Consider the following 22,553-nt stretch of genomic DNA (forward strand, 5'->3'; position numbering starts at 1 on the left):
TTTGCTTGACGCCTTTACCCAGAGGTCTCAGGGTGGTTCACAGAATAAAATCAAAATATAAAACCACTAAATACATAATCAAAACAAAAACAACAACCCAATAAACCCAGCCCCCCAAAACACCACATTTGTAATGAGGGCACGAGGAGTGCCTACCTGGGGAGAACATTCCACAAATGGGGAGCCACCACAAAAAGGCCATTCTCATATTGTCACTCTCCAGAGCTCTTGTGGGGGAGACACTCAAAGAAGGGCCTCAGACGATAATCACAGGATCTGAGTCTGTTTGTATGAGGAGAGGCAGTCCTTGATGTATTGTGATCTTGAGCTGTTCAAGGTACTTAAAATACTTCAGTGGCCCTCTGGAGCCTATGTGCCTGTATCTTCCTCACCACCTTTTTCATACTATAATGCAATCCCTGTTGTGACCAGGGTTGGGCAAATCAGTCTATAGTTAATAAAGGCTGGAAATTGTCCACAGGGATTGGCATATGGAGAGGCATTATGGTTAATTGATTAGAGTGTCCTGGTTCAAATCCCCACCCAGCCACTTGGGCCAGTCACTATATCTCAGCCTATCCTATCTCACACAGATAGAATGGGAGAGAAGAGCCATGTACAACACCTTGAACTGCTTGGAATAAAGCTGGGGTGTGGCTGGCTTGGTTGCATTAGATCAGTCTACACATAAGAACTATGTAACTTAGCAATGGGGAAGCTGTTACCCTCTATGCTATTGGACTACATTTCCCATCATCCCTGGGGATTGGCCATGCTGACTGAGGCTGATGGGAATTGAAGTGCAGTACTTTTCACATGGGTGCTTTATCATAGAATATGCATAAGAACTATAATCCCATGTCACTTTTGCATGTGTTTACCCATGATAAACACATCACATTTCTGCACTAATCTGTGTTTATAACTAAATCCACATGAACATTTGCATTTAAATATAAATTCTTAAACACATTTTCTCTCAACATACGCATTCTGAATGATATTTTCTCTCAAAGATACATTCCTAAATGTACTTCGATGTAATTTTTTTCAGTCATGCATTGAATTCAGGAGTGACTGAAGCTAGCGAACTAATAAGTTCTGATTCACACATTGAGTGGTGCAGGATAGGTCATACTAGAATTTTCAGAGATCATTTTCCCCAAGCATCTTAGTTGTGGCACTGCACCACGATAAGTTGTTTAGCATTTAGTAAGAATTCACAGAATACAAATTTTCTTTCCAATCACAGTGTGTTGGATCCAAGCCAGAGTTTGGGGCCCTTATCTCTTGGAAGCTATTCTTGGATATATATGGGAAATGGTGACTGAACTACCAGAAAAGCATTATTATTATTATTATTATTATTATTATTATTATTATTATTATTATTATTATTATTATTTATATGCTGCCCATATGACTGGGTTACCCCAGCCATTCTGGGCAGTTTCCAACAATTTAAAACACAGTAAAAAAATTCCCTATGCAGGGCTGCCTTCTAAAAGTCAGATAGTTGTTTATCTCCTTGACATCTGACAGGAGGGCATTCCATAGGGCAGGCGCCACTACCAGGAAGGCCCTCTGCCTGGTTCCCTGTAACTTTGCTTCTTGCAATGAGGGAACTGCCAGAAGGCCTTCACAGCTGGATCTCAGTGTCCAGGCTGAATGATGGGGGTGGAGATGCTCCTTCAGGTATGCAGGGCCTAAGCTGTTTAGGGCTTTAAAGGTCAGCACCAATACTTTGAATTGTGCCTGGAGGCAGAATCAAATTTCCGCACATAACTTCCAAACTTCCAGTGTTCAAAGGCATAGCTTTTGTGCCGAGTGTAGCTTATGCCCATCCACCATGACTAACTAAATGAGAACATGTTACGCAAAATAGTAAAATTTGCAAGATAAGGGTTGTATCCAAGGTAGTGCTTAGTTAAAGACATTTAGTGGTCTATAAACGTTGTATTGGTGGAACATTATTGCACAGGGGAAAACACAAACACATTACCAAAGATGGTTGCACAACTAATTGTGCAAACTAAATGAGCTATTGCACTACAAGCCTCCTCTAATGCAGCTGTTGTTTTGGACTAATTTGTTTCACTGCCTTTAAACTCTTCCACTACAGAACTTTCACGCTAGGTAGCAACCAGAGAAACATTGGGTGCAGTCCTAAATGTTTCACAGTGTTGAGAATTTGCAGGGTTGGGATTGGGGGAAGTTACCTAATTTTGTTTGCCTGGGTACGCTAGCATAGAACTGTGCATCTAAGAACCATTAACTGAGGCTGCGATCCTGTCCTTTTTCATCTGACAAAAAACAAAGTCCCACTGAGCTCAGCAGATCTTATTTCTGACTAGACATGCCGAGGATTCTGTTATCAGATCATGTGGATACCTTTTGTGAATAACATGAGAAAAGTCCTGCTGGATTAGTCCAGTGGCTCAGCTTTTCCAGCTTCCTGTTTTCATGGTCACCAACCAGGTGCCCCAGGAAAACCCTCAAGCAGGACATGAGCACCAGAGTGCTCGTCCCACTTGTGATTTCCAACAATTGGTGTTTAGAAGCATCCCGCCTGCAAGTGTGGTGGTATTCTTCTTAACATTTTAATGCAATTTAAAATCAAATAAAAAGATATTTAAAAGATTTAAAAACAATTTTAAACCAGCTAAAAACATTTAAAGCCAACCAGTTACTAATTTCAAGGCAGGGTAAAAGAGAAATGTCTTTACATTTCTCCTGAAAGTCAACAATGGGGGAGACAGATGCCACCTTTTGAGTAGTAGGGTGATGGGGAAAACTTTGGACTGCCACTGCCCTTGAGACTACTGGATGAATAGTCTGCTCTGGCATTATTTATTTGCCTATTTCCTTTGGTTTTTGAATTGCACCCTAGCAAACATCTCCAAGTGATTAAATAATAATAAAAGAAAAACATATATACAACAATTTCATATTTTTTTTAAAAGACAGATTTGAAACCCAATACAGCTACAGACTGGTATAGAAATATTCACTTAAAATACTTGTTGAAAAAGGAAATTCTTCAATATGCATTAAAAAGGCTTATTGAGACAGTTTTTGCCTGATATGTAATGGGGGGGGGGATGTTCCAAAGAGTAGGTGCTGCCACACTAAAGACCTGGTTCCTACATCATAAGGAACAGACCTCCTGGTGAGATGGTATGTGCAGGATGCCTTGTCCTGAAGAGTACAGTGATCCACTAGGTATATAGAGGATGAGATTATTGTTTATGTTCATTAAAAGTGCAGAAGTCCTCTGGAGGGGCTGGGGGAGAGGCAAGCAACCTTTTGACTCCCTGGCTTGCTCTTCCACATGCTTGCAAACCTCCCTTTTCTGTCCTGTCCATTTCTGCAATTGCTCACAGCCTGTCCTGTTCTAAGCTTCCAATGAGAAGTAGGATTGAGCTGAAGCAGCAAAATCAATGGGAGATGTCAGGTTGGTTTCATCTGGTCAATTTATGGTCTGTGGTCCACAGCTTTTTACTGTTATTCCCAATGTATAAGGTGACCAGATGCATTAGAGGACAAACATTCTTCCTTATGCTTTTTTCTTTCTTTCTTTTTTTAGAGTTATACAGGAGCCAATATTTGAGCAGACGCAGCTGTGGTAACTCCTGAAGTACTGCTCATTTATTTTGGATTTATTACATTTGTATATTGCCCTCCCTTCAAGGAGCACCAGGATGCCTCTGTACCTGGTTCGTCCCCGCCCCCCTCAACACACATGTCATTTTAACCTGCCCTCTGTTATCTCTTGACAGTGTGTGGCACAGTGGACCAAAATCTGGGAGACCAGGGTTCAAATCCCCACTCGGCCACAGAGCTCACTGGGAGACTTCAGGCTAGTCACCCTCAGCCTAGCCTACCTCACAGGGATGTTGTAAAGATTAAATGAGATGGGGGATGAAGTGCATACACCACCTTGATCTCCTGGAAATAAGGGCTGGATATGAATGTAAATAAATAAAATGGGGCCCTATTGCAAACTTATAAGATGTACTGAGTAGAAAAGAGCAGAGTACCCTAACAGTCTGCCATATTCAAGGTTATCAGAGGTTGGCAGCATTACAGACTTGCTAAGGTCTACACCCCAGCAGTGGCTGTTAGCTGCCAACACCTCTCTCCCTGCTCCCAGTACAGCTCTTCCTCCTGCTGCTCTTCCTCTCTGTTGAGATGTGCTCAGCTGCCCTCACCAAGAAAAGCAAGGAGAAGAGTCAGCAGCCTCCACTTGCCTTTCCTTCGGCTCAGAGGGAGAGGGAGTGCAAGAGGGCAATGGTGCAAGGAGGTGGGCCCATTCAGGACCAGGACTGGGCACCTGCTGTAAGTCTATGACCTAGCAAGGATCCTACCTCTGGCCATGAAACCGCCAGTTGCAATGCCCTCTCCCCCTGTGCAGCAGCGCAGACTGGCCTAGAAGGAATTGTCTCTGGAGGCAGTAGTGCTTCTGAATACTGGTTGCAGGAATCCTTAGGGAGTGGCAGGAGCTCAGGTAATGCTTGCAGGCTTCCTACAGGCATCTGGTTGACCACCATAAGAACAGGATGCTGGACTAGATGGGCCGTTGGCCTGATCCAATAGGTTCTTCTTATGTTCTTATGCTTGTTGCAGGGGACTTGGTGACCAAGATGGGAGCCTGCCTATAACATCTTGCTCAGGAGCCCTGCAAAACCGAAAACCAGCTCTGGGCTTACTTAGAGAGACTGGTCCACTGAAACTAGGCTTGGAAGCAGCATTCTATTGTAGACAGTAGATTTAGACTGCGGTGCATGCTTGATTGCTCTGTGTGTGTGTGTGTGTTGCCTGTTACAGTTTTTCTGGTTTGCAAATACAGTGGTACCTCGGGTTAAGTACCTAATTCATTCCGGAGGTCCGTTCTTAACCTGAAACTGTTCTTAACCTGAAGCACCACTTTAGCTAATGGGGCATATGTAACCCGAGGTACCACTGTAATATGCCCACAAGAGTTGGTGAAGCAGGGGATGATCAAGGTCAAATCAAAGGGGAAAAGACAACAGGAGCCAACATAAATGGTTAACCTCGGGTTACATACGCTTCAGGTTACATACGCTTCAGGTTACAGACTCCACTAACCCAGAAATATTACCTCGGGTTAAGAACTTTGCTTCAGGATGAGAACAGAAATTGTGCTCCGGCGGCATGGCAGCAGCAGGAGGCCCCATTAGCTAAAAGTGGTGCTTCAGGTTAAGAACAGTTTCAGGTTAAGTACGGACCTCCAGAATGAATTAAGTACTTAACCCGAGGTACCACTGTATCTTCCAGCCCTTCCCCATGATGAAATGTAGGAATATAGGTGTGTCTTCCTTCCAGTCAGGATACAAAAGGACAAAAGGTTACAGCATTTCCTGGGTGTAATCTCATATGCCAGGCAGCATCTAAGAGTCTGGAAATAAATCAGGCAGAATTGCATGGTTTCCAGCCCTCCAGCCTAGCCAGACTACCCCAACTGAATATCAGCTACTGGCACATAAGACTGATACCTAGGAAAGACTGCAAGCCTTCACCTTTGGCAACTTGGCACTAACCACGGCCATCATACACCCTGACTGAACAGGGAAAAACCAGCACAGCTTGTGCTCAGCAGCTGGATTTTCTGCTAGGAGGCACAAAGGAGCTGCCATCATTTCCCACTGACCTGCTGTGCTTCATTCCCTCTGTACAACCTTGGCTGGGAGAAATAATCCATGCAGATGGCAGCCCCTGGGGCCGGGTGCAGTTGTGTACACAGCTCTTGATGCACGCCTGGAAGTTTTCATCCCTGGAGGTGGTGAGGACTGGACCGAAAGGGAATTCCCAATGCCTTTTGAACATTTGCAGATCTTCAAGATAAGGAAATTCTAAAGTAGATGTTATTTGGTAGTTCAACTTTGTTTTGTTTTGTTTTTCGTGGATGCAGAGTGACCTCTTGTGGTACATCTGCATCATGTTACATTTTGCACTAAACCTTGCAAAAAATTCTGAGTAGACTGAGGATCGTAGCAAAAAAAATAATAATATTTACTTAATATTAGTGAGTAGCCTTGTCCAATTAATTTGCACGGTAATTGTTCATTTTATTACTATTGCATTATTTATATGCCGTCTTTTCAACAAGTTGCCCAAGATGATGTATATAAAACAAAGGATAAGGAAATACAAAAGCCATATTTGAACATCTGCATCAGTATTTTAAAACCATTAAATCTGGATACTGTTTTTGTCATCTTTGTTTTTAAAAAATGAGTATACTATTTTATCTAAACTGTTAAAAGATTTTATTATTTTTATTTTTATAAAGAGATATATAAACCTTGCTAAATAAATAAAATAGCAGCCCATCAGGAAATAAACCAACTTAAAGTATTAGACTTGCAATCCTGATACACACAATTACTCATAATAATATCCATTGAACTCAGTGGGCCTTCCTTCTGAGTAGGCATGCATAGGATTGAGCTCTTAGTGAACTAAAAGTCTTCTCTAAATCACGGTGGGCAGCGAGGCACAAAGGTGGAACTTCTACAACATCAGGGTATCTGCAGAGAACCCTTGTTCCAACAGACCAGCTATCCGAAAGGGGAATGTCCTAGGTCATATCCATCCCTGGTCACCTGGGAGGATTTAACACTTATCCAGAAAGCCAAAGTGCCCAAGAATTCTTGGCCCACTCAGCTATCCACTCCCCCCCAATGGCAAATTTGAAATGCATATGAAACACTTCCAACAAGGAAGTCTGTCTTCCCCTCCCCCAAAAAACTTTTCCTTCCCTAAAAGGATGCCTAAAAAGGACATAGCAGTCCTAGAACTCCTTCTCACACCCGCAGAGTTTTCACTTTTTCTTCTGAGTTGATTCCATGTTGTACACAAAGTCCTCCTTCTATGAATTCCATCTCCTTCTTCAACATCATAACTCCCACTCCTGGTCACTCACCTGTCTGATAGGATTTCTTAATTCCACGTCAGTGAGTAATTCATCTAGAGCATCTAGGAGTTAATCCCAATATTATCTCTGTTCAACAGAGACAAAAACAGCAGATAATCTCTGCCATTAGTCACCACTTAATTACATCTTTCAGGAGCTCCTGAGAGATGCGGCCGACCTGCAATGGCTCCTCCTCCAGAAGTCTGTGCAGTACATTTTATATTTATATTTATATTTCTTTAATTCTTTCTCTTCCCAGGTATGATTCTGATGGACATTTAACCAATGCAACATTTCCAACGGGTGAGGTCAGCAGCTTCCATAGTGACGTAGAAAAACTGATGAGAGTTGAAATCGACACTTCAAACAGGGAGAATGTGATCACAGCTACAAATTTTTCAGCTACCTCAACTATCTACACATTAAAACAAGGTACATTTAGTTCCCCCTCACCACACTTGCGTGAACTATGGCAGTTTCTGCTTGCTGAATGCATTTAGGAAAACTCTGCTCATTAGTTTATTGTGGCTTGATATTCTAGTTTCTACTAGATCAAGTTATCTTCAACCTTTTCAGACCCAAGACCCACTTTTAACCCAAACATGCATTTGCGAACCCATTTCTTAATCTTTTACCATGTGTTTGCATGGGGGTCATGCTTCTGTTGTGATCCTCCTTGGATCAGTCCACGATCTGCTAGTGGGTCCTGACCTACCAGTTGAAGACCAGGCTACTAGATTATTGTAACAAGTTAGTAAACAGAAACTGATCAAACATGTTTAAAATGGCGGAACAGCATTTATACATCTCATTGATCTTAGTGAGATGTCAGCACACAGCTTGTCACTATTCTTGGCTTCTTTACCCCACAAGGTTGGAAGGTGACCAGTGTAACATCAAATAAATAAATAAATAAATAAATAAATAAATAAATAAATAAATGAATGAATGAATGAATGAAATTACAGACCCATCAGCCTACCATATGTCCCAGTTAAATTGTGATAAAGTGTGGCATCTTCAGCTTCAGCACCCTAGGATCAACTTGCAGTACTACTGAATGCCACATCTTGGGACACTTGCGGTAGCGCTATCGTTACACTTCCTTTCATTGCAAATCTGCCCTTCAGATGTACTAGTTTACAACTCCCTTCATCCCTAGCCATTAGCTATGCTAGATGGGGATGATGGGAGTCCAACAACCTCTGGAGGGCCACAGCTTCCCCATGCCACCCATAACTTAATTGCTAGCATCTGCCCAAACTTTAGATACTAGAATGTTCAAGAATTGGGGTGGCATTTCCAAGTTGACTCTCCCTCCATCACCCTCTTCCTTTCTATTAAAGAACAAAGCCAAGCTATATTTCACAGCAACTTCATGCTGCAGAGGTGAAGGAACTATTGAGATGGTCTGCCCTAAGATACTTATGGAGTCAGAAGGATTCCTGGATGCTCTGGGGAATTTCCCAGCTGCTATGGCTGGTGCTCCTGTCAAGGCTCCTGTCACAGTGTGGAATGTTTAAATGACTAGAGCCATTGACACAATGCTCCTGGGTGCCTTCATTGTAGCTGTGGAGCACGTAGGTCACTGTGTTACTCTAGTGACCCGCATGTGATGAAACAGGACAGTCAACAGCTAGAGTGCAGGTGGCATAAATCTTAGTCAGAACCTGAGGAAACATATGTGACGTAGCATTGCCATGTGAAGGAAGCCTACTGCTCTGCCGCCATTGTGTCCACAAGTAGCCATTTAGCAGAGTTCTTCTGAGTAGTGAATGGGCTTTTGCCATCTGACAAAAAAAGATTCCTTACCCCTGCTGTGGCTTTTTAGTCACCATGACCACTTGCAGGGACAATGGGAATTGTAGTTCAGCAGTAGCTGGAAGGCTGCAGGTTCTCCAGCCTTGCTTTAGCCAGTGATAACAAATCAGACTGGGTTTTCCATGCCCTAAATCTCAAGGGGACATTCTGTATGCCTAGGAGTTCAGCTCTTGTTGTGCAGGAAGGCTGCCATCAGAGAGGGAAGTCCATGTGTAGAGAACCTGCTTTGCATGTAAAAGGACCTGTGTTCAATTTCATGTTGTCATGAAAATCTTGTTTTTATTTTTGAGGGCATGAAAAGTTGTGGACATTTTCTTACTCTAAAAAGGGAGGGGGAGCCAATGTGGTATAGTAGTTACAGCAGAAGCTAGGGTTTAGATTTTTTCGACCCAAGGGCCTCATTGCCATTTGGGCAGTTTTATAGAGGCCACATGCCAGTGGTGAGTGGGGCTGGCGGCACAAGTGGCTAAGGCAATGAATGTGAATTTTTACATTTGTTTCATGGGCTGGTTTCTACACACACTTGCACACCTTTCTCTGTCCTCCATCTAAGCAAGCTAGGGACATTGTCAGTATTCAAAGACACATCCCAGACAGACAAAAACGATCAGAGAGAGTGTGAAACAATACCAGTGAGGAGTGTGGCCTGGGGAGAAAGGATGTGGCAGGGGAGAATCCAAAGGGCTGGGGGGGGCACCTTTGGCTCTCAGGCCCTCAGTTATCAATCTCTGGGTTTGAGTGTCAGACAAGGACCTGGAGGACCAGGGTTCCACTCCCCCCTCAGCCATGAAGCTCACTGTGTGGCCTTTGTCCCCTTCACAGTCTCTCAGCCAACCTACTTCATGTAGGGTTCTTGTTGTTGTTAGGCCCAAATACCATGTGGGGTTTTGAGGGTTTGGCCTTTGCTTGTTTTTTAGGCCAAAATGGAGAGGGAGAATCACTTTGAGTTCCTTGGAGGAAAGGTAGAATATAATATTATACACCTTTAGGTGCCAGGCAAAAACGTTCCCTTTTAACCAGGCCTTCAGTTGATTTGATTGACATTCTGTGTCTTTTTAAAAACGTGAGGTTTGGGGGTGGGTGGGGGGTTATTGGCTTGTTTTTATTTCGATTATATATTTCGTGGTTTTATACTTTGATTCTGTTCTGTGAACCGCCCTGAGACCTCGGGGTATAGGGCAATATATAAACTCAATAAATAATAATAACAATAATGCCACAATACATACATACATACATACATACATACATACATACATACATTTTGCAATATCTATTTCATAGCACATGCAGGCATTTCATTTTAACTCAGATTATTTTCATCTTTCTTACAATGCTCTCAGTTGTTACAACATTAGTACAATTTCCACAGCTGCATTTTAGCTGTTTAATTATACAATCACCAGTTTTGACTTTAGCTGCATATTAAATTCGCCCAGGCAACAGGTTTTTCAGTAGCAGCCCAAAGGTAGTAAATAATTAAGAACACCAAAGGCTAACTTAAGGTTTCTTAAGTTGAAAGGTCTCTGAAAGCAAAATACGTTTAATCAAGATGAAGGGTGTTGCTAATGTGTAAATTTACTAAGGTCTGGGTGTAGTAACAATAAGCTGTATGCCTTAAACGTCTGGGAGGTCGCCGCCCCCCCCCCATTACAAAGTCTTACAGATGTTGGCAATGCCTACTGCTATCTGACTATGCATAAATATAATCTTTGCACACATAGCAGTTGCTTCATGAAGCTGAAAAAACTGAACTCTTTCCCCTTCCTTGTTTTGTTGCTGACAGACAATATTCAGAATATATATCGGGTCAGTCCAGATGGGTCACTGAGAGTCACTTTTGCCAGCGGAATGGAGATCACTTTGAACACAGAACCTCACATCCTAGCTGGCGTTGTCAATCCTACTTTAGGAAAATGCAATATCTCTTTACCCGGAGAGCATAACTCCAACCTTATTGAGTGGAGACAAAGGAAGGAACAGACCAAAGGCAATATCTCTGCATTTGAGAGAAGGTTACGGGTAAGGTTTTCATCTCATGTGTCAAATGAAGCATTCTTTGGGAAGGCAATCACATCTGAGAATCACATTAAGCTGCTGTTATTGTAAATATGCCTGTGCTCTCCTGTCTGCGCTGTCTGACTATTTGTTTTTGTGTCCAATACATGGTGTTGGTGCTGATCTTTCAAGCCCTAAACAGTTTGAGACAGTCTGAAGGATTCCCTGTATTTATATGAACGTGTTAGTGCAGCTGGGGTTAGTGCAGTCTGTCACTATTTTGTGGGAGGGATTGAAATATATATGGTTCATTTAAGGCCAATATGCAATATAAATTCAAAGCAGTGTCATCACACCACATTAAAATATCATGGCTTCCCCTTAGGCTCCAGAGACACGTTGTTAGTTAAGAAAGCTAAGAGTTATTAGGAGATCCCTATTCCTCTCAGTGAGTTGGGGGGCATGTTTCTCATCCCATTAACAAACATGCAATACAACTGTCCTGGGTCCCCAAGCCACATTATATGGTTTCTTCCAACCTATTGACACACCATATGCAGTTTCATGACCTTTCCCTGACCGTTTGTATGTGAAAGAGTGATGTCGTATTGTAGAACCCCAATCTGCTAACATGCGCTGAGGTAATAAGCATGCCCCATTAGAAAATTATATGCATCGAGAGATATTTTATGCCCCAGGGTAAGTGTTTTTGTTTGTTTGTTTGTTTGTTTGTTTGTTTCCAGAAGGAAAATGACAAGTGGCAGCTGACTGAAATTTGTAGACATGGTACAGGTGGCAGTGTGAAAATTTCCTAGGAGGACTATCATGTAGGTCTACTTATGTGTAAATTACAGAAGTAAAAGTGGACCTGGGGGAAGTGGACTGAAATTAAGACCCATGTCCCTTCCCTGGATTACACCCTCCTCGCAGACCACACCCCTCACTGTTCAGGATCCATGAGTGATTTCGTTGGCTGGAATGTTTTCTTGAACTGTGATACTGGGAGGACTGTGTGTAGAAACCTCTGCCCACTGGCGGAGAAAGGGGGTGTGGTGGGTGCAGTCTGCCCCGGTTGTCATCCCTGAGGGGGGTGGCATCGCCGCCCTGCCCCCCTGGGATGCTCCTCCTGCCCCCGGGTGCACAGCATGTGCGCTTCTCTGGGTGCCAGAGCAGCTAGCTCTGCCTCTGTGTAGAGGAAGGTAGCCTACTTTACAAAGGTACATCCACTGTGCTACCCACTTTTGTCTCCAGCTTCGCTTACTAATGGCATATGGCCCTTGGAAGACTGACATCAAGGGAATGCGGCCCTCAGACTGAAAAGGGTTCCTCAGCTCTGACATAACAGTATGCCCAGGAATAAGGGCAGGGGAGAATGGACATAATTCACTGGCAATAAAGGGAAGGAGTGGGAAGTGTCATTTTTTGAAACCATTTTTGGAACTAGATAAGAATTAGGGGACATAAAAAGCTTGCCTCTCATCTGAGCTGCCCTTTTATGACAGACCCCCCAAGTTCTTTTCCAAGCCCATCTCCGATTAATTGTGTTGGCATCTCCTGTTCTGTGTTTACACAGAACTGCTGCCATCACACCCAGTTTGCCTTTATGGCTTGTATTTTAACCAGAGTATTAACAGTTCCCTATGGCAGGTGGTCAATATTTTTCTGTTTAATTAACGGACTTAAGTTTAAGACCCAAAGACATCAATAATGTGCAGGAAAAATGCTTTAGGAAATCTGTTTTCCATTTGACAGAATTACTCCTTTGGGAAGCCTTGATGAGTACAGTGAATAGTTAGCATTCAAGCTAATGGTCTAATGACAACGATCCACGTACATAGTGATTATGATAGATCTGTCAAATCTGAAGGGAGGAGGAAAGCATGGGATGTTCCAGTCCTTCCCCCTTCCCAGTCTCACTCATTTATTCTTCCCAACTCCTCACCTTATTATTTATTAAATTTATATACCACTCTTCATCTGAAGATTACAGGGTGGTTTGCAACATTAACAATCCTCTTTGCAAATCTAGGCCTTCTTTTTCATTCCCCAAATTGAACACAGCTTCCATGCTCTGAAGAGGAGGCAAGGAACATTGCTTCTCCACTACCAGAAACTGTGTTTGGAATGTTGGTGAGAGAGAAGACATCACAGTCTTTCTCCTTCCACCTTCCAACTAAATCTAGGGTCTCAGCTATACAGCTGCAAATAAAACGTTTTAAATGTGTTGTAAACTGTAATATACAAATGTGACACTAAATGGCAACAGTGAGCTATGCCAAATTCAATGTATTTTTCAAAACCTTTTTTTAAAAAAGCATTTTCACAGCGTTTTTTACATGTGTGTAGATTCCACCTAGGTTCATGTTTAAGTCATCTCAGAGTTATCTGATTGGCAACTATGAGGAACGGAATATTGGACTAGATAGAACTTTGGTCCAATCCAGCAGGATTCCATTTTTTCTTACAGCAAGGGGAAAGAGTGATTATGAAAAATGTACCAGCGAATAGATGCGTGTGTGTACACATACTTATCTCAGTGCTTGGAATAAACAAGTTCAGTTTAATGAATTTAACTGAATTAGTTCAGTATCTCTGAATTATATCTAAACATAATTCCCGTAATTGCTGAGTAAAGTAAACATGGATTAAAATTGTGTTGGTGTAGAAATTTGCTCGATTTCTAGTTTAAGTTCATGTATTTTTTCCTCTTTAGACTCTAAGCTTAAAGATCATAATTTTGGGGTAAAATAGACTACACATTTCACATTCCAGTTTTGAGTGTGTTTTTGTGTTACCTTAGTCTTCTTAAGTACAATGGTACCTCGGTTTTCAAATGTAATCCGGTCTGGAAGCCCATTCAAGTTCCGAAACGTTCGAAAACCGAAAACTCAAAACAGAAGCCTCAAAACGGAAAACTCAATACGGAAGCCATGTTTCCTGTTCAACTTCCAAGGCGCGTTTGAAAACTGAAGGATTTACTTCTGGGTTTACGGCATTCAAGTTCCGAAACATTCATCAACAGAGACGTTCGAAAACCTCTGTATTTTTTATATTCAGCACAGCAGCTTGTAATATTCTGCTTGGCAGGGGGTTGTACTCGATGGCCCTTGTGGTCTATTCCAACTATATGATTCTATGATTCTGAGGGCCGAAAAATATTGCCAAGAATCATTTGGATGAACTTGAGTTAGAGCTGTGAACTGAGCACAAACCAAATTACTTCATTTTATAAAGGGAGGAGTGTGAACTAGAATTACCATATTTTTCCATCTATAAGACGTCCTATGTAAAGACTCCCCCTGTTTTGGGGGACTCAGATTTAAGAAAATGGAGATGATGGCCCTGTGTATAAGATGCCCCCTAATTTTTGATATTTTTAAAGAGGAAAAACCTAGTCTTATACACGGAAAAATACGGTACTTCCCTTTTGGACATATTGAACTAGAACTTTTAAAAATGCACTTTCCAAGCTCTGATTTCACCACCACTGACTTTTATTGGGAGTCCTGAAACCCTCTGGTTCCCTTGAGCTTACTGTGAGTGAATGATACCAGTATTTTCAGCACATTAGAATTGGCACTTGGGAGAATGAACTTACTGTTAGCATATAGGATACTGGGTTTGTCATAGTCCAGTCATGATTAGAAAGGGGATCTTTCCTGGAGCAGTGCGAGACATTTTGCCACCTGAAGCCAACCACCACCAGGCATGTGCAACAACCTCCCCCATATCTTCTCTCTCCTCTGCAGGCACTCCTTAAGGCCCTCTGGAGACATCTCAGCCATGCTTCACTCTGAGGGACACAGAGTCTATTCTCAGAGCAAGGCACTATGGGCAAGTTGGACCTGAAGAGCTGTTGTACTGCTACCATTTTCTGCAGTGGAAAATACCATTTAAATTACTGCTCTCTGGGGCTACCTCACCAGTAGTACTTTGCTCTGAAAAGGACACTTCCTTAGAATGAGGCACAGGTTACTTGAAATACCCTGCAAGAGTCTCAACACTATTTTCCTGGAGCAGCAAAATGGCAGTGATACACACAGAATCATAGGTGGTGGTGAATGAGGAAAATGATGGGAGGCCACCCACTGCTTGCTATCCATCCCTTCACAGAATGAACCAGTTTCAGTTCACATTTCAGTTCATTGGCAGACATCTGAAGGGTCTACTCATCCCAATCCACTGCCTGAGGATAGACACTCACCTTGACTAATGGCACTTTTAAAGACACAAAATGAGTGCAATCCAGAGGTACATGAGCCTGTCTCCCACTGTTATCAGATGGTCTTTTAACTAGATTAACAGGTTGTTAACTCGCACTGGTTTTCCTACCCACATCCTGGGACTTTTAAGCAAGCTTAAATGTATTCTCTGTGCCCATAACTTTTTAACTTTGCCATTACTATGCAAACTGTGATTTCAGGTGGAACAATTTCCTTGCTGTGTTTAGTTATAAAGGGCTCTTCCTTCACCTCTCTTAGCTGCATTTTTAGACCAAGAAGACTTTCAGTGTGGAGAACCTGAGGTCTGGAGGCCAAATGCAGCCCTTTTCATCTCTCTCCCCCCCGTCCCTTGGCATACTCATGGTTCCTGGTTCCTGCTCCAATAGCATATGCCTGGCTGGAATATGTCCTTGAACTCTAGTATTGCTTCTTGCTTCCTTGGAGAGAGGATAGACCGGTGGGGTGTGACTGTGTGTAAAAATTAGCCTATTATTCATAAGTGAAATTCACATCCATGAACATTTGCCTCTGGCTCTGTCAATTGCTGCCATGTGGCCCCTGGAAGGCTGCCCAGAAGGGATTGTGGCCCTTTGCCCAAAAAAGGTTCCCAAGCCCTGCTTTATCTCCTCTCCTGGAGGGACAAATACCAGCTTTGGTAGGGCAGATTTGGATTGTGTTGTGATCCTCCCATCTCTGTTCCTCCCATCACAGACATTCCCTTCTGAATTTTTCAGCACACACTTTCCCTTCACATCATTCAGTGAGCTTCTGTCATTAATCCCTCTTGCGCAGCTGCCTGTGAATGCAGAGCTATCCATCAAACTGGTCCCAGCATGCTGAAACATGAAATTTGGTAGGAACAAGCAATTTTAGCTGCTTTCAGAGGTCCCACGTGTTAGGTAGTAATTTCAGGTTTGCTAACTGCAAGGTTGGTGATAGGGATGGTGCATCCTACCCTGTTCCTGCTGGTGCCTGGTGGAATGTCATTCTGACACCACTCATACTGTGGCCTTAACTTGCAGGTAGGAGATGCCATATGTAGGATTAGCCAAATGTTGTGCCCTCCATTTGTTGTTGTTAGACTACAGCTTCAATCATCCCTGACTATTGGCTATGCTGGCTGGGGCTGATGGGAGTTGGAGTCCATAATAGCTGCATGTTGACTACCCTTTGCATATTGCAAGAACTTGTAGGACTATTGTGGCAGAACAGATTTCTTCAAAGGCAAGTTGAGGATCAGCAAGAGCAAAATGCATGCAGTACAGCAATCTGTAAAGAAAAGCATATTGTCATTCCATTGCAGCTGCAAGTGTTAAGAGTAGCTCTGACTGGAGTTGTAGTCCACAGCAACTGCACTTATGTCTCCTGATTACACATGCGGTTTCTCATCTAGCTACGGATTCCAGATACCGTATTTGTTTATTCCATTTGTTGCATTTATTTTGCCCCCCCAGTATTTGTTGAGACAGTTGCCTATTGTGTTCTCTGTGTGCACAGCAAGCTGTTGAAGAAAGGGACAGGGGAAATTTCCTTAGCAGTGAGAGCAGACCCCTTTGTGTATGCTCAGAAGTGCCCACCTACTTAATACTGAGTGCAGAGGAAACAAGCTGCAGTAGCATAGTGAAGAGAGGAAACTGCTCTGGACAGGCATGGAGGAACTCTTCATCATATATTCTAGGATTTAGTACTGTTACGGAAAACAATCGTTCACAGCTCATCCACGCGATTGGCCCCATGTTTTCTAGGCACAGGTCTGCACTTTAAAGTGGGGTTTCTTTATGTTTTTGCCCTGGTGCTTTCTTTGTGAAATTCTGATCTTTAATGCTGAATTGGAGCAAACAACAATTTGGGTTTTCAGTGAATTGCCATTTTGCCATTTGCTCCATATCAGTGGTAAAGAGTGGGAAAAGCGCTCAGAAACAGTGCTTTAAGACATGGAACTGCGCCTAGAAACACACCACAAAAGGAAGTCTGCATGAGCCCTCAGTTGAGCACCAGTAGGTCTTGGCAAAAAAAACCCCAAAACCTGAATCCTGGGTAAGACAGGAAAGAATGGTCAATTTGCCCATGGCAAAGAAATGAATTGTGGTGGGGATGCTTGTTTACAAAAAGAATTTGCTAGGCTGGTCCTGGTTGGCCTTGGAGGAAATTCCTAGGTAGTAGAGAGGGGCAAGGAGGAACTGGGGTGGATCTTGTATGTGTGGGGAGGGGAACTGATGGTGTTCTCTGCATAGGGAGTAAGTGATGTGTGTGTATTAGAAAAGAGAGCATTTATGTTTTTGACCTATAAAGCTTTAATAGCTCAAGTCTCCAATACCTCAAGGACCAACTTCCCCTGTATGAACCTACCTGGAACCTGAGATCAGCATCTAAGGCTCTTTGCATATACCCCACACCAGGAGAAGTTTGGAAGATTGCAACAAGAGAACAAGCCTCCTCTTGTGCAGTGACCCATGCTTTCTTTGGGCTACCCTTCCAGCACTGGGCAAATATATATTTATTCTCCCAGGCAATTTGGACAGTGCTAAAGGTCTGGCTTTTGATCATTTGTTTTTTAGTGTTCACCTTTATGCAGGTGGGGTGGTTATTTAATGTTGGGTTGGGGCACCTGTGGCCCTCCATATATTGGTAGGCTGCAGCTTTCATTGGCTTTAGCCATGCTGGCTGGGGCTGATGGGATTTGTAGTCCAACAACATCTGGAGCACTTCAGCAGGTTCCCCACTGCTGTTTTATATGGTTGGATTATTTTTGTAGATTTGGGTATATGTTTTTAATGGATTGTGAATGTATATTTTGTGTGGTATTGTCCCTGTAAATCGCTTTGGTACACCTTCTGGCAGTGTGAACCAATGCATAAATAAAATATATTGAAAGTGGTGTGACTCATGCTCAGGATCAGACCATTCTTTCGCTGCAAAGGTGTAGAAGTGAACAGTTGGCAGTAATCCTGTGAGGAGGAAGCACATGCCTCAAGGCTTCATATTTTCCTAGACACCAGACCCCTGGTGAGCTTTGGCACATAACAGCCTTGAGAAAACTTATATCATCCTGAATCAGAATGAAAATGAGAGTGTATGACAGTGTCAGGTTCTAAGAAACCAAAGTTATGTTACAGTGGACTTCAGTGGACTGCTTCATGAAAGGAAGGGTGTGGCCAGAGATGGGAGGGATGAGGCTACTGGGAATTATTAAATAATCAGGCTTGTTACCATGAGACTGAAACCAGAAGTATCTGTTTGCCAATCTGCCAGTAAATTGAAATATTCATTTGAGGCCCTTACCCGAGTTTCTTCTGTAAGAATGAGGCAAGATTCCTGAAAGAAGATCTGCCCCTGAATAGACCTGAATGATCACTTAGATCAACTGGGAAAATTCTACTCATTGTGCTGCACCCTATAGAACAGGCATTCCCAAACTCGGCCCTCCAGATGTTTTGGGACTACAACTCCCATCATCCCTAGCTAACAGGACCAGTGGTCAGAGGTGATGGAAATTGTAGTCCCAAAACATCTGGAGGGCTGAGTTTGGGGGTGCCTGCTATAGAATATAATAGAGCAGAAACAAGCACACACAATTCTGCTATTGCCCCCAAACTGTGAAATGCTCTTTCCTCTGCCATCAGTTACTCCACATATATTGTAAAGACATACCTTTTAGCACAGGATTCAAGATTTGCCCCTATTTTATTGGCTTCAGTTCCCAGAATTCCTCTATTTCTTTTTATCTGCTTTTCTATTACCATTTTACTAGTTTTGTGTTTAATTTTTGTTTTAATGATATTGTTTATTGTTTTAATGCTCTACACCACTTAATGTTCTTTCAAATATGTGTGTGTGTTGATAGTGAAGAGGGGCTTTTTGGTGGCAGCCCAGCTTTGATACACCCCCCTGGAGAAAGTAAGACTGGTGCTACTATTATATTGCTTTTGGTTCAGGAATAACACGTTTTTCTTTGCCCAGAGTTTTCAAATTGATTGTAATATGGTTAATATGGTTAATATGTAAGTGGTTAGATAATTCATTTATCATATTTTATTATGTTGGTTTAACTATTTGTTTTATATATATATATATATATAGTTATATTTGATCTTGAAGTCTGCCTTCTTGGAGTCCTTATTTTGAATGAAGGCATGGTTTTAAAAAATGCAAAATAAATAAAATGCATATCTTCATCTACAGAATTGCTTCAGTTGAATTTGTGATGCTGTTCTTGCTTTATAAATTAGGCCCACAACAGAAACCTGCTCTCAATTGATTTTGACCACATCACAAGAACAGGGAAGATCTATGACGACCATCGGAAGTTCACTCTTCGGATTCTCTACGACCAGGCAGGCCGCCCAATCCTTTGGTCTCCCCTCAACAAATACAATGAAGTCAACATCACTTACTCACATTCTGGATTAGTGACCTTTATCCAAAGAGGGACATGGACCGAAAAGATGGAGTACGATCCAGGTGGGAAGATCATTTCCAGAACATGGGCAGATGGAAAAATATGGAGCTACACATACCTAGAAAAGGTGATTCATTTTTGTAAATGGTTTGTGACGATTGCAGTGTAAATTTGATTATCCACATTTAGAAACTCAGAGAAGCCCCCACTGGGGAGAAAATAATTGGATTTAATTAGATTATTGTTAATAATAATTACTTGCAAAAATGGCTTCTGGGCTGTTTAAAGCACTGTTTCCCAAACTTGGGCCTCCAGCTGATTTCAAACTACAGTTCCCATCATCCCATACCACTGGTCTTGCTAGCTAGGGATGATGGGAATTGTAGTCCAAAAACATCTGGAGTCCCAAGTTTGGGAAACAGTGCTTTAAAGTGTAAAACCAAATATAAATATATATACACACATGTTAAAATACACCCAAAACAATCTCATCAAAACAATAAATACATCCATAAATAAAAATGCACGATAAAACAAGCCCATTAAAACAGCAAAACAATTAAAACAGCAATTAAAACTATCAGATCAGGAGGTCTAAACAGGTGTGCCTTCAATATCCAGCAGAATGTCTGTACAAATATAGGGCCTCTCATATTTCAGCAGAGAGAGCATTGAACACTGATGCAACCCAGAGATGGGGAATCTGGTGTCTTCCAGATGTTGTTGGACTCCAACTCCCAGCCAGCATTGCCAATGCTCAAAGATGATGGAGGTTGTAGTCGAGCAACACCTGGAGGGCCACAGCTTCCCCATCCTTATTCTAGACTAAATAATTTTTATTTTAGATGAAGGATCTAAATTAGCAATAATTGAGGAATTCAGTTTCTATGAAATCCAGTGGGAATTGATATTTCAGACTTATAGAGCTCATGACATTAAATATCTTTGAGATTTCACATTTCTCCAGTTCTTGCAAAACAGTTGTCAACTGATAAATCTTATCCAAACACAGTAATATGTGTGTTTTAGAGTAAGATACTTTAGAAATGCATACACACTGAGATAAAACAATGCATTACAGTGCATGCAATTTTTCAGGGGAAATTTTTAATCTAAAAATTAGCAAATTGGTGCATAGATTGGATGGGATGGGATGGACCTTTGAATGAACACATGTGAGACTAGCATGTACCGTATTTTTCGCCCTATAGGATGCACCGGCCCATAGGACGCACCTAGTTTTCAGGGGGAGAAATCAAGGGGGAAAATATGATTTTCCCCCCGCAGCTCTGGAAGCAGTGGACAGGCTGCACGCAGCCTGTGCGCTACTCCAAGACCTTCTCCCTGCTTTTGCGGGAGGTGGCGGAATTCCCCCACCTCCTGCAAAAGCCCATAGGAGCCTCGCGTGACTCCTGCGGGCTTTTCGACCAGGAGGGAGAAGGGACTGAAACGGCCAGTCAGTCCCTTCTCCCTCCTCGGGGAAAAGCCCCCAAGAGGGGCGCGCTCTTTAAAGGGTGCACGGCTCCTGCGGGCTTTTCTAGGAGGTGGGGGAATTCCCCCCCCCTCGTAGAAAAGCCAGCAGAAGCCGCAGAGCCCCTTTAAAGAGCGCAAGGCTTTTATGGGCTTTTGCGGGAGGTGGGGGAATTCCCGCATCTCCCGCAAAAGCCCAAAGGAGGGTTGGAGAGTAGCGGGAAGGCGTCACGCACCTTCCTGCTGCCCCCCATCCTCTGGGGCTGGCGATGGGGGAAGCGCTGCTTTCCCCACTGCCAGCCTCGAACCCGGGTTGGAGAGTAGCGGCAAGGCGTCACTTACCTTCCCGCTGCCCCCCACCCTCTGGGGCTGGCGATGGGGGAAGCGCTGCTTTCCCCACCGCCAGCCTCAAACCTGGGTTGGAGAGTAGCGGCAAGGCGTCACTTACCTTCCCGCTGCCCCCCACCCTCTGGGGCTGGCGATGGGGGAAGCGCTGCTTTTCCCCACCGCCAGCCTCAAAGAGCAGACTCTCCTGGCTTCAGCGGAAGCAAAGCGAAGCCTCCGGAGCGCAGGCTTCGGAGGCTTCGCGTTGCTATCGCTGAAGCCAAGGAGTCTGCATTCGCCCCATAAGACGCACACACATTTCCCCTTCATTTTTGGAGGGGGAAAAGTGCGTCTTATAGGGTGAAAAATACGGTAACTGTCCATCTCTAGCCCAAACTGAGGGGCCCAAACAGAATATGTGGGATCTCATTGGCTCTTACACAACTCAAACATCCTCATCATCCTCATTATTAGACATAAGAACATAAGAAGGCCCTGCTGGATCAGGCTAATGGCCCATCTAGTCCAGCATCCTGGGCTCACAGTGTGTTGTCAGAGTATATTATGGCTAGCAACCCTCTCCTCCATGAATTTGTCTTAATTCTCTTTCAAATCAAAGCTCTCTACGTTAGTGGTCATCATTGCCTCCTCTGGGAACAAGGAATTACTATTACTTACATTTGTTTGTTTGTTTCTTTGTTTACATTTCCTCGAAGGAGCGCAAGGTGGCATATGTGGTTGTCTTCCTCTTTCTATTTTATCCTCACAACCAGAGAGGTACAGTAGGCTGAGAGCCAGCGACTAGCCCAAGGTCACCCGGTGAGCTTTGCAGCTAATGAGGACAAGAACCAGAGTCCTCTGTGTGCTATTCCAACACACTAACCACTATCCCATACTGTCTTGGAGAGGGGTTGTAACACAGTGGTGGAGCATGAGCTTTTGCGGGCAGAAGGTCCCAGATTCATTCCCTGAGATCTCCAATTAAAAGGATTGGGTAACAAAGGATGGAAAAGACTCTTCTCTCTCAGAAAGCCTCTATCCATTATAGAGTAGGCATTACTGGGCCAGATGGAGAAACAGGCTGCCCAGGTAAAAGGCAGCTTTCTATGTTCCTTTCTATATTAACGTGGAGCTCTCAGGTTTAGAGATGGTTTGAACTTAGGAATACAAGTGAAATGGAGATGTTTCCTGCTAAGGTCAGGATCCCCCTCCTTTTGCAGAAACCACTAATGAGCAGAAAGGCCTAAATGTCTGCTAACAGCTAATGACACAGAGCCACTGAAAGAGTTGCCTATTGGGTGACATAGTTATGAGTGATGCAAAGATGAAATGTGGCATTTCATCTCCGTATCTGTGTTATCCAAGTCATCTCTACAGCATG

General features: G+C 43.1%; 1 protein-coding gene across 14 annotated transcripts in view; it reads left to right on the plus strand.

The window, feature by feature from the left end:
- Window positions 1–22,553, plus strand: part of TENM1 (teneurin transmembrane protein 1) — a 395,160-nt gene that overhangs the window by 356,605 nt on the left and 16,002 nt on the right. For all 14 annotated transcript variants that reach the window (XM_081180104.1, XM_081180105.1, XM_081180115.1 and 11 more), the window contains 3 exons: window positions 7,197–7,369; window positions 10,545–10,780; window positions 19,209–19,505. In XM_081180104.1, coding sequence (XP_081036230.1) covers window positions 7,197–7,369; window positions 10,545–10,780; window positions 19,209–19,505 — 706 coding nt within the window. The remainder of the gene's footprint in view (window positions 1–7,196; window positions 7,370–10,544; window positions 10,781–19,208; window positions 19,506–22,553) is intronic.

Source organism: Podarcis bocagei, assembly GCF_964188305.1.
Source record: "Podarcis bocagei genome assembly, chromosome: Z".
NCBI lineage: Eukaryota > Metazoa > Chordata > Lepidosauria > Squamata > Lacertidae > Podarcis > Podarcis bocagei.